The sequence below is a fragment of the Micropterus salmoides genome, unplaced genomic scaffold, assembly GCF_014851395.1.
Source record: "Micropterus salmoides isolate LMB-PRFRI ecotype aquatic unplaced genomic scaffold, ASM1485139v1 Ms_hic_scaffold_1, whole genome shotgun sequence".
Lineage (NCBI taxonomy): Eukaryota > Metazoa > Chordata > Actinopteri > Centrarchiformes > Centrarchidae > Micropterus > Micropterus salmoides.
The window spans coordinates 59,628,045-59,641,017 of record NW_024040040.1 but is presented as its reverse complement, the minus strand read 5'-3'; the positions used below and the strand labels follow the sequence as shown (position 1 = coordinate 59,641,017).

General features: G+C 47.2%; 1 protein-coding gene across 1 annotated transcript in view; it reads right to left on the bottom strand.

Annotated features, from left to right (window-relative positions):
• Positions 1-289: 289 nt before the first annotated feature.
• The window catches only part of LOC119914507 (apoptosis-stimulating of p53 protein 2-like), a gene marked incomplete at its 3' end in the record, with an annotated part of 36,711 nt that continues 24,027 nt past the window's right edge, over positions 290-12,973 (bottom strand). Inside the window, 10 exon segments of the mRNA XM_038733842.1 lie at positions 290-489; positions 3,112-3,278; positions 3,659-3,792; positions 4,290-4,427; positions 4,531-5,303; positions 5,635-6,028; positions 6,961-7,067; positions 7,383-7,499; positions 7,614-7,833; positions 8,027-8,191. Of these exon segments, the coding sequence (XP_038589770.1) occupies positions 290-489; positions 3,112-3,278; positions 3,659-3,792; positions 4,290-4,427; positions 4,531-5,303; positions 5,635-6,028; positions 6,961-7,067; positions 7,383-7,499; positions 7,614-7,833; positions 8,027-8,191 (2,415 nt within the window).

Sequence of the window (12,973 nt, the reverse complement as noted above, 5' to 3'; positions counted from 1 at the left end):
AAACGCGATTAAAAAACATTGCGATTTACTGGAAGAAAGAGAAGATTGACGCCGGCAAGGTCGACGGATCAATTCCCTATGAAGCTCAAAGAACAGAGCCGGACGTCATACTGTATCTTCCCTCGATCTGCATACATGAGGTCTGTTGCAGCTATTCAAACACTTTATTTTATGGTCCCACTGTTTTTTAAATCATTTCCTACAACAGAAGTGATTCAGTAACGTGAAGTTCCTAGAAAAAACTGTAATTTGGTAATGACTACAGGGTATACTGGCATAGTCAGCTCACCCCCAGCAGGTTGCGGGGGATGTAGCCCTCACGGTCACCACATCTTGCCCACCACCACTCTGTCTCCACCTCGTCCTCCCGTCTCAGCACCGTCATGCAGTCGCCCTCGCTGAAGCCGAGCTCGTCATCGCTCTGAGGCTCATAGTCCCACAGGGCGTAAACCACGCCACGGTTCATCACGCCCATCTTCTCCTGAACACCTGTCAGAACCCAAACGGAGAGGAAGAACCCTTTAAAACTGTATATTTGGAAAGCTGTTCCTACTGTAATCAAACTTCAGAACAGACGTGAGCCTTTATGGCTTGTTGGTCTAGGGCTATGATTCTCGCTTCGGGTATGAGAGGTTCCAGGTTCAAATTCCAGGCAAGTCCATACCAAGAAGGGGTTGTGGTTTGTTCACGCAGCTCACACGCAACACCTTGTATTTCTCACACTGAGAAGTAAGTTAAGAGATAACGCCCTCAAAGTTGTTCCGCTATATTCAATTAATGGACAGTAATTTTTCTGCCAAGTTCATAGCTTTCTCTGTAATGAATGCCAGAGCCGTTAAGCTAATAGAAATTAAAACGGTTCTTTCCGGGTAATTCTGTGATTCCGCTGAAAGCACGTTCGTTACTAGGCAACATGGATGCGTGTGCACACACGGAGTGAAAATTGGACGCACAAGACCCGATGAATGCAGTAACTGCAGGTGTTGTTTTTTTTTTTTAGTATTTTGATTTTATGATTCCTGGAGGAAATCGCTTGCCTGTGATCAAAGGTAGTGAGAGCGGCTGATGTTGGGTAGTACATAATTGATGCAGTCAAAAACTCTCCAACCTCTTTGCAACCAGAAGCTTTGGCTTTTTTAGCCAGTGGTGAACAAAGTAACTTAGGTCTGTTCAGAAAATTACTAATACCTCACTGAAACAATACTCTGCAAGTACTGCATTGAAAAAATTAAGTAAAAGTATGTAAGTAGGCTATAAGCAGGAAAATGTAGAAGTAGGCTATTAAAAATAAAAGTAGCCTACTCAAAGCAGAAAGAAAAAAATGTCCAATATGACTATTATCTATTATATTATTAGATTAATTTTCCTCATGCATTAATGTAGTTGGTTGAGGTACTACTATTTTGTATCAAACTTCAATTACACATTATTTTTAATAAGTATTAATCAGCTGATTATTTTCTATTTTAATCGTAATACATTATGAAAATAGTGAGAAATGTCACAGTTATGCAAAGCTTTTACAACTATAACGCAAAAGTTAATAAAATTGAATCTCTCTCTTCGAAACACAAGATAAATTTTGTGGCTTGCTGGTCTAGGTGTATGAGTCTAGCTTTGGGTGTGAGAGGTCCCGTATTCAAATCCTGGATGAGCCCTTGCCAAAAACATTTTGTGGTTGGTAACACTGTTACTGCTATCAATAAGAGCTTAACAGAAAGTCTGGAAGCGGGGCGGAACTGCTAACATGGTTCCCGCAAAGTGATAAGAAAGGACCACTATATTCAAAGCTATTCCTATTATTATTAAACAGTGATGAAATCTGAGTGTTATTCACAACGCAGACAGATTCTTGTGGCACATTGGTCTAGGGGTATGATTCTAGTTTAGGGTGCGAGAAGTCTGGCTTCAAATCCCGGACGAGCCCATGCCAAGTAGCGTTTCCGGTTTGTTTACAGAAATATACATTCTTGGTATATGAGAGACTGGTTCTTTGAAATTTATGTGTATCATATCGGATGCGTCCAGAAGCTGCTTAGCTTAGTACAAAAACTGGAAGCAGGAGAAAACTGTTACCACAAGGTTATTCATTGGCTATTGGTCCTCTGAAACTTTGTGTAGAAAGTATTGGATATGTCCTGGACTTGCTTAGCTTAGCTTAGCTTAGCACAAAGACTGGTAGTGGGCAGGGACCTGCTAGCAACCAACAAAATCATTAAAAATTGGAAAGCTGCTAATACTGTAATCAAGCAGTGATGAAATCTGAGCCATACTTTAGAAAAGTAACAGGATTTTGTGGCCTGTGGGCAGTGATCATCCACTGGTGGCCCATGGGCCACATCCAGACCACCAAAGTATTGCAATATTTATATATTTGCAGTATTATGAACTGTGCATCTGTGGCAAAACTCACAGAAAAAATGCTGTATTAAGTTATTGCTAATGAACATTTCCTGCTGCAGCAGCTTCACATTAAAAGCATTTAAATGGTGAAACACAAATTAAATGATATTACGGAGTAGTCACAGGAAATGCAGTGTGTTTGTCTGTGAGATTAGCAGTGACCGCTCTCGTTCATGAAAATTTGTCTTTTTCAACATTTGACATTGACAGCGGACCACTTTGAAATATTGCAGCGAGTAATGCATCAGCTGTTAGGTGAAGACAGGCGACAGGCCGCACACCTTTACCTTGTCAGCCGGGTAACGTTAACCAACTCCTTTCACTTTTGTGGTTTGAAGACGTATGTAAATCAGATCATGACTGCTCACATAATTATGGGAAAATATCAATTACTCCCTGATAATAGTTTGTTTAGCTGCCCCAGACTTCTGTCACCTGTAATATTAAACTGCATTGCTGTTACTATCAGGTAACTATAGGTGTCACATAATTTCATAATGCATAATTATATAATATAATAATTGCGACAAACTAGGCCTACTCTTGCTCTTCCTGAACTCTTTCAATGACCTCCAGAGATCATGTAACCTCTGGAATCCTCAAAACCCCATCAGGGATCACCTTTTCTAGAGTGAGGTTTGATGTTAACATGCTACATGACCAATGCTAAGGAAATCTACAGTGCGACACATTATGTTTTTGTCTCACCGTAGAGGAACTGGGAGCACTGGGCGTAGCCTTCCTCCATCTCCTCACATTTGTCGGCAGCTGTCTGCATATCGCTGTATGTGGTGGCGAACACCGCCGCTCCCGACTCCACCAGGAACTTACAGACCTGAACGTTGTTACAGGAGGCAGCACAGTGGAGGGGAGTCCTGGAGACGAAGAGAGAGGGAGGAAGAAAGATTTGAAAGAATGGTCCAGACTGATTAGCCTGATCCCAGATGTCTGTTTCGCCTTCCACATCTCAGCTTTGCTCAATGATTGAAATAGGTCCGTTGTTGTGCTAACTGAAACCTGTTTTCTCGGGGGGAGAAACAATAGGGCCAATCGAGAGTATTGTGGGAGGGATTAAAAAATGGGGACGCCATCTTCCTACATTGCTAGCTACCTAGCTATATCCATGAAAATCAGCGACAGAAAGATGGATGAATATGGTCACAGCCAGTAAGTCTTACAAAAATAACAAAACCTTTAAATAAAGATGGGTGGGTCAGCGGGCCTGTTGCGTGATGATATTCTGGTTCAAACTCACCAGCCATCGCTGTCAGCAGCGTTGGCGTTGACACCGAACTGAACCAGAAACTTTACGATCTCAGTGTGGCCTGCGCAGACGGCGTTGTGCAGCGCCGTGATGCCCTCATCGTTCGGCATGCTGGGGTCGTCCACCTGCAGAATTCACATGCGATCATGTATTTTTCATGTAATCTGGAGTCAATCTGTTGATTTCAAGCATTTTAGGGCTTTTAGGATGAAAAATGTTGAGCTCAAAACTTTCCATATACTGTACACACATTAATCTCACTTACAAGGCTAACACTGAAAATCTAAATTGACATAATAGCAGATTTGAAATTTCACATTATGAAAGAAGTACCTGAAAAACAGTGACAACATTAACAGCACATTTAAATACAGAATAAATGCACCGACCAAAACACTCCGCTCACATTCTATCCACTTTTTTTATCTGTCGTTCAAGAGCTGTAGCACTTTTTATATAACTTATCAAATCTAAGATGTAAGGAACATTTTACAGTAGCACTTTGTAGAGATCACTTGTTCTTCTGCGTTTGTGAAAATGTGAGTACATTTGTCTCTGAGTTGTATCAAACTAGGCGACTCTCTCTCTCTCTAGTGGATCTACAGAGTAAGACCAGACTCACATCATAGATGACCCTCTGGACGAGGTCGTACTCGCCCTCCAGTGACGAGTCCAGCAGCAGAGCCAGAGGGTTAAACTTGACCCGCATGCTGCGGTCAATCCGCTCCAAGCCAGCTTTACGAAGGATCGACCTCTTACCCTGAGAGGCCGAAGAGAAGGAGACAGAGGAAATAAGAAGTGAGCCTTTAATAAGCAAAGCTGTAATCAGAATCTAAATGTTGTTGTAAACTGTTGACCCTCACCGGGGGCGCTGTGACCTGTCCTGTGACCTCTGGCGGCTGCAGGTTGGGGGCATCATCTCCTTGCTCCCCGTCACCACAGGTAGGGTAAGGTGGGGGCGGGTAGGGCGGGAACTCGTCTGCAAAGTAGTCCTGGAGGGACGAGGCGGACGGACGCACCTCTTCCTCCTCCTCTTCCTCCTCTTTGTCCTCCAAAGGGGGGGGCAGTAAGCGACAGGAGGTGGGGTCTGCGATGGGTGAGCGTGGGGGCAGAGGGGGCGGAGTCAGGCTGTCCTCTGGGCTCTCAGCGAGCGGCTGGTTGAAGCCCGCTCTGGTGTTGTCCTCGACTCTGGACGCTACATCTGCACCGCCCATCCTGTCCTCGTGAACGCCACGAGGACCACCTGTCTCCATGGGGATGGTCTCCATCGCAGCCAGAGTGGTTTTCTGATACAGCAGCTTCTGGATGTTTGGTCCAGCAGGTCCTTCCGGCTCCGTGATGGAGTTGCGTTTCTTCAGGGGCCGGGGAGCGTGGTGCAGCCGGCGGCGCAGGGCCTCCAGGTCGGCGTCACTGGGGTTCCTGTGGGGGTTGGACAGGAAGGGGAGGAGCTTGGTGGGGCTGAGTGGTCGCGGGGTGGCTCGTTCCGCCGTCTCTGCTCCGAAACCTTCGCCGTTACCCAGGCAACCGCTGTCAACCTCACTCCCGCCCACCACGCAAGATCCAGAATTCATGATTGGGCCATCTGAGCCGATAGACTGCTGCCCCCCGCTAGCTGGGAGAACTGGTTTGCCATACACTGTGAGGGGGTGGAGACAGCAACACCAACATCTGTTTTAAAGTTGAATCGATTACTAAATTTATCGATTAGTCAATAATCGTTTGGGTCAAATATACTCTGCTTCCAGCTTCTCCCGATTTTCTCTTTTGTTAATCTTATATGAAATCACTTCACATTATTATATTTCTTGATTTTTGCCTCAGACCAGATTCTAAATACTAAATGTATTTATAATGAAATAATAAATAATTATTTAACACAGGGTGTACTGAACCAAAGTGGTGCCACATGTTAATAATAACCAACAGTGATGTCATTGCTGTAAGTATCAACCGTATTAGTGCATCACCTCTGGGCTGGCTGCGAGGCAGCGTTCCCTGCCCGCTCGGCTGGTAGCCCTTCCCTGGCGTGGCATGCTGGGTGTACATGGAGTAGATGGACGAAGCCGCCAGAGTCTGAGGCTTCTGCAGCACAGGGGGCGGGGGCTCTGAGAGGTCGGGGGTGTATGGTCGTACGGCGGCGGCTGGCGGACTCTCCTGCTTGTTGGGCAGAGGGAGGGTGTGGCTGTGGCTGGAGAGGACTCCCAGAGCCCTGAGGTGGGCCCCGACTGGCCGCACCTTGCCAGGAAAGGTCCCAGTGCTGTAGAGGGGCTTGGAGAAAGTTGGTGGGCCAGTGGAGATCGGTTTGGGCTTACTGGGAACTGGAGGTGGCGCCGCCATCTTGGACTGACCTTTAACTGAGACCTAAAGGTGAAACACAGAGTACACAGAAATAAAGACCATTATACTCAGTGGAAATGAATAAAATAACTTTTATAAATCAGCTAAATGTAATATTGTAATGTAGATACCACGGCCTACTGCTACATACAGAATTTGTTTGTTGTTTTAATTATGAACTGAAATGCTATATAGGCTTAGGTAGAAACAAAGATGAGAATTCAACAGCTAAATACCATTTTGATAAATTGCACATCACCTTGCACCAGAGCTGCTTTTAAAGTCTGATTATACTTGACTAGCTGCCTGACATGCACACTCAACACAGCACAGCCTGGTTCTGTTTGAGGTTTCTGCCGGTTAATGGAGGTTTCCCTTGCCACTGTGGAAAAGTGGTTGCTCATGGTGGGAATTGTTCGGTCTTTGTTAATAATATTAAAAAGAGTATGGTCTAGACCAGGGGTTGGCAAGTATGTTTGGCTTCGGGACAATTTTTTTAACCCATTAGATAGCGGGTCTGTAGAGTGTGGGACGCTTAACCTCAGGTTTGTGTGTTTGATCCCCACACAAGCAAATATCTTTCCTCTTCAACAAAGTAATTATGAAGAGACTGTTTCACATGCTCACAATAAAGCATGTGTTGGAGTGTGGGCGTCCAGTTGATTGGTCCACATCAACCTCTGGATGCTTATTTTCATTTCCCCATCATCTCCAGGCAGAGGAAATTCATTCAGGAGAATCCAATCCCACATTTCAGAGGTGTGTCAAGCGAGCCACAGACTCTTTTGAATGTCTTTCAGAACTATCCCATCATTCAGGTCATTGGAGCTGTTGGTTCACTATATTTCAACACATCCACAATACTTATAATTCTTTAGATTTCACCTCACTAAAGGTTTAATGAACTTGATGTTTGTTGTTGTTTAGTAAGGAATGGGCGTGGGAGTCTTTGATACCTGATTGTCCCTGAGCAGGTTGTCAGTGATGTGATTGGTCCGTGAGGGTACAGTGGGCGGGATGTCAGACCCAGAGAGGCTCTTCTGGTCCGTGAGGGTCTTACCACCTACAAGAGGGGCAATCATCATCATCATAACACAAATGTCTTCTCCTCTGTGGCATTTCTTTTAATCTTGAAGAACGAACATTGCTTTATTCCTTTTCTTCTGGGTTTGATCTTTTAATAAAAATCACTTGTGAATGCATTCCTTTCAAGCAGCCAAATCAGGAGTGTCTTTGAATGCATCAACAGAGACACTTATGAGATTGATAATTCAACCATGACAAAATATAATAATAAAAAGGCAGAGAAATGTTATATCCTTCTTACTGGTACCTAAAAACAACTTCATATGTTCTGGACTCTATAGAAATGACTGACCTGAGTTGTGGCAGCTGAGGCCGGACATGCGAGGCAGGGTAGAGGCGTGTCCGTTACCTCTACTGGATTCAGAAAATGAGCTGCTCCAGTCAGAGAGTTTGGTTATTTTGGTGAAACCTATAAAGAGCAGAGAAATGGACGGAGCGTCAAAGACATTATGTTTGAGATTAAATAACTTAAAACTTAAAAATATTGTTCTTTTTCTTTCAGTTGTAGCTTTGCATTGAGCACCTGAGGCTGGTTTGGCCGGTCTGGGAGGTGGCTTCAGGGACGAGTCGGGCATGGGCAGGGTGGCAGTGCCATCCGGGTACGCCGGCTTCACCAGAACATCCTGGCGGGCCGGCACCTGAGGCCCTTGAGAGCATGTTGTGGAAGATGACTGGATGTACGGCCCCACTGCCGCCACTCTGGAGCCCACGCCATGGTGAGGGGCCATGCTGTCTGAAGCCACCTGGAGGGAATGGTGGATGTTAAGTTTAATGTCTGCAGGTAGATGCTAGTTTCTAGAGGTTACTTGGAGGTAATTCAGTAAATAAGGCTTTTTCTGATTTTGTGCTCATTACAAGCTGCTCCAGTATAAAGGGTCAAACTCCCTTTAGAACTAAACATGTTTCTGATTTATTCTTTTGATTTTGTGCACTCACTGGCAGGTTCTCCTTCTGCTGCAGGGCCGCCTTCTTCTTCCAGAGCCGCTGCCGAAGCTCGGCCAGCCGTCGGTCCATCGCCGCCACCTCTAGGTTCCTCTTGTTCAGGCTGTCTCTCTGCTGCTGCAGCCTGCCGCTCTGATCCTGGTTCAGCTTGTTCCTCAGCTGGGAGGTCAAAGATGAAGAACAGGTGAGAATATGTAAGACATGAGGACGGTGATATTGTAAAGTCTATGTTAGCCAGTTAGCCTAGCCTTCCTGATGACTAAAACTACCCACACTAGCTTGTTGTGGTCTAAGAAGCTAGTTAGCCTGATGAAAGACCTAATTAATGAGATAGGCTTTTTCTGAAATTTGCACTCCACAGGTGACGTTGGTATAGCCTCGTGCCCATGAAGGGATTTTTACCACTGTTCAGTCTGATAGTTTCTTTTAAATGTTGATTTAAATGTATCTTCAGTGTTCCCAAATACACAAAGTCTTCTGGGTAATTAATCGTGCTTCATGAAATCATGTTTTTCACCTCAGTTTGGTGTTTGTAATGGCTCTAAAGACTGTGAGCTGTTGCTATAAAGACTGTTTTAGCCGTAGCTTACGGAGGCTAATGTTAGCTAATGTTAGCAAACTCTGATAGATATTGCTGCGTAGCTGATTTCACGGCAGACATGGGGACTTGAGTTTAAGACTGGGACTCGAGTCCGACTTAAGTCACACACACAGTGACTTCAGACTCAACTTAAGTCCTCAAAACTTCAGACTTGACTCGGACTCTGTGTGTGTTCGTTATAAAAAGATGAATGAGCACTTGTTTACTTGCCAAACTTGTGGTGGTTGATTAAGGTAATCATTTACGTCGATATAATGTTACACTGGGTTTGAGAGTCTGGGGGGTGTGTTGACTTACAGTGGCATTGTACATTAGGCCACATGGTTGTGCTCTGTAAGCGATAAACAGGTTAAAGGTTTACTGTTGATCATGTAACGTTACAGTTTAATTTAGTTAACGTTACACTGGTTTGAGATGACTTACAGTAGTTAATAAGCTGTCTGTCACAAGGCCCCAGCTGTGAGCCTGTTCTGGGAGCTGGGGGCGTGCCTGCTGCAGGCTCTGCACTCACCTGAAACCCATCAGCAATCAGCACACCTGCTCTGTTTCCCGCCATCAGCCACCGCCTAAATAGGAGACCCAGACATCCAGTCCTCGCCAGATCGTTGAATCTCCACACGTATGTCGTGTCAGCCCCAGCCAATCTTAGAATCAGTTTGCATGGTGATTATTGTCTGTTCCAGTCTAACCTGTGTTTCTCTCTGTCCCAGAAGACCTCCACCGCCTCAGCAGACAACCAGCCAGTAAGCTCTCGGTCCAGCCCGCAGCCTGGACACTTCCCCGCTCACGGATTTCCCTCATCCTCCTTTGAATAAACTATCTAAACTCAGATCTGCGTTTGGGTCCTCTCTGCCTGAAAACCCTGACAGTACGATCCGGCCATGACAGACCCAGCGGATCTCAAGAATCTTCGTCAGGCCATAAGTCATCAGGAGGGGGTTCTCGGTCAACAAGGTAGAGCCTTAAGAGAGATCACTGATGCTCTCCGCGACCTCACCACCTCCGTCGCCGCTCTCCAGCAGCAGCTTCTTCCCCCAGCCACTGAAGCCTCCGCAAGTCCCACTTCTCTTCCTGCCGCAACCGCGGCCTCCCACCAACCCGACCGGGAGCCCTGGGTCCCTGCACCTGAAAGGTACGATGGGAATCTGGGTCAGTGCCGAGCCTTCTTATTCCAGTGTGATCTCGTTTTTGCTCAGCAGCCCGAACATACTCCACGGAAGAATCGAAGATCGCCTACGTGATCGGACTCCTCTGGGGCGAGGCGCGTGAGTGGGCAACCGCGGCATGAGAGAGACGCTTGGCTATTTCAGACCCTTACGCTGCCTTCACGAACGAGATGCGGAAGGTCTTTGATCACCCGGTGAGAGGTAATGAGACATCCCAGAGACTGTTACACCTGCACCAGGGGAGACACAGTGTGGCGGAATACGCCGTCGAATTCCGGACCCTGGCTATGGAGAGTGGCTGGAATGATGAGGCTTTAACCTCTGTATTTTCCAACGGTCTGACTGAACAGCTAAAGGATGAACTAGTTTCTTACCCTGAGAGTTCAAATCTGGATGAACTGATTTCTCTGTCTATCCGTATAGATAATTGCTGCCGGAAAAGCAGGAGAGAGAGACGGCTAACAGCGGTTGCTAACAGCCCTCGACCCACAAGCCCCACACCAGTCTGGGACGGTAAGATCATTCTCACCGCCTCAGCCAGTAACACCTTTCTCCTCACAGGCAAGCGACCGCAGAGCACCATCTCCGGAGGCAGAGCCCTTGCAACTGGGCCACTCCCAAAGAGCGCCAGCACCGTAGCCAGACCAACAGCTGCCTGTATTGCGGCCAGCCGGGCCATCACCTAGCCACCTGCTCCAGAAGGTCGTCAAACAGGCGTGATCGCTAGAGCTTGGGAGCACCCTAGCGAGCCGAACAACCGCTCCATCTTCTCACCATCGCACTTACCTCCAAGCCACCATCTCTCACGAAGGTCAGTCCAGTGTCTTGCTAGCCTTTATTGATTCAGGGGCAGATGAGAGTTTCTTGGATAACTCAAACAGTTGGGTCTGACCATTTCCCTCCAAGAACCTTAGTTCTTAGTCAAACACAACCCCAGTATCGATTGGTCCTCAGCCAAAGTCACTAGTTGGAGCCCCGCCTGTCACTCGGAGTGTCTTTGATCAGCCTCACCCCAGTCTGTCCCGGTACCCAGCTCCTCAGCTGTTACACCTGACTTGGCTCACGTTCCCCCGGTTTACCACGACCTCCGAAGTATTCAGTAAAAAACGAGCCCTGACCTTGCCCCCCCACCGCCCCTATGATTGCGCCATAGACCTGTTTCCAGGTGCCCCCTTGCCTGGCAGTAAGCTTTACAATATATCCAGACCTGAGCGCGAAGCCATGGAAAAGTACATCAAACACTCTTTGGACGCCGGAATCATTAGACCTTCCTCCTCCCCCCCTAGGGGCAGGCTTTTTCTTCGTAGAAAAGAAGGATAAGAGCCTGCGCCCGTGCATTGATTACCGGGGTCTCAACAATATCACCATTAAGAATAAGTACCCGTTACCCCTCATGTCTGAAGCCTTTGATTCCCTGCAGGGGGCAACCATCTTCACCAAACTAGACCTTTGTAACGCCTACTACCTGGTCAGGATTCATCAGGGGGACGAATGGGAAAACGGCGTTTAACACCTCCTTGGGCCATTTCGAATACTTAGTTATGCCCTTCGGTCTGACTAACGCCCCAGCTGTGTTTCAGTGCCTCATTATTATAATAATAATAATAATAATCTTTATTTGTAGAGCACTTTTCAAAAACAAGTTACAAAGTGCTTTAACAAGTGTAAAGACAATAATACCCAAGAGACAATAATGACAATTATACAATAATAACAATTAATGACGTTTTAAGGGATATGCTGGGGCGCTTTGTTTTTGTCTACCTCAATGACATCTTGATTTTTTCCAAGGACGACACTGAACATGTCCAGCATGTCCGCCAGGTCCTGCAGAGGTTACTGGAGAACCGTCTGTTCGCCAAGCCGGAGAAGTGTGAGTTTCACGTTTCCACGGTCACCTTCCTGGGCTACATTGTCTCCAAGGGGTGGGTCATGATGGACTCGTCCAAGGTAAAAGCGGTGCAAGAGTGGCCCAGCCCTACAACCAGTAAACAACTCCAGAGGTTCCTTGTGTTTGCTAACTTTTACTGGAGGTTTACCCGGAACTACAGTCGTGTGGCTGCTCCTCTTACTTCTCTCACTTCTCCCAACAGACCCTTCTCCTGGATTTAGCTTCTCTCTGACTTACAGACCCGGCTCTCAAAACATCAAACCCGACGCCCTATCCAGAGCCTTAAACGAGGAGGTAAACGTGACCCCAGTTCCAGACACACATCCTGCCCGACTCCTGCATCATCGGAGCAATCACTTGGGACATCGAAAACAAGGTGAGAGAGGCTCTCCGTAATGACCCTGGTCCTGGTAATACTCCACCCCGCACCTTATTTGTTCCACCTTCTGTCAGATCAGCAGTTTTAACATGGGCGCATTCCTCCAAACTAACCTGCCATCCCGGAGTTTCTTGCACCCTTTCTTTCTCCGCAGGCATTTCTGGTGGCCCACTATGGAGGCAGACACAAAATCGTTTGTTTCTGCGAGTTCCATCTGCACCCAGAATAAGGGGTCGAACCAACCCAGCACCAGACTGCTCCTACCCCTCCCAGTTCCTCGACGCCCCTGGTCTCACATTGCTCTAGATTTCGTCACTGGCCTACCTCCTTCTGATGGTAACACTGTCATTCTCACCGTGGTTGATCGATTTACTAATTTTGCTCATTTTCTGCCCCTACCTAACCTTCCCTCTGCTAAAGCTACTGCCGAGGTCCTGGCAAAAGAGATTTTCTGTGTCCATGGTTTGCCCTGTGACATTGTCTCTGATCGTGGCCATCAGTTCACCTCAGCTCTTTGGAAGTCCTTTTGCCTCGCCATCGGTGCCATGGTGAGCCTAACTTCCGGTTTCCATCCTCAGTCCAACGGTCAAGCCAAGCGTGCCAACCAGGAGTTGGAAAAGACCCTTCGCTGCCTGGTCTCCTCCAATCCCTCCTCCTGGGCCTCCCAACTCCACTGGGTCGAATATGCCCACCCTCGGCCACAGGTCTGTCCCCCTTTCAGTGCTTATATGGTTTTCAACCTCCTCTGTTTCCCTCTCAGGAAAGGGACGTCATGGTACCGTCAGGCCGGGGGCCGGGGCTTCCAGTACCTTGTGGACTGGGAGGGGTACGGACCGGAGGAGAGGTGCTGGGTCCCTCGGCGCCGGATTCTGGACCCTGGTCTGTTGAGGGAGTTCCATCGGAG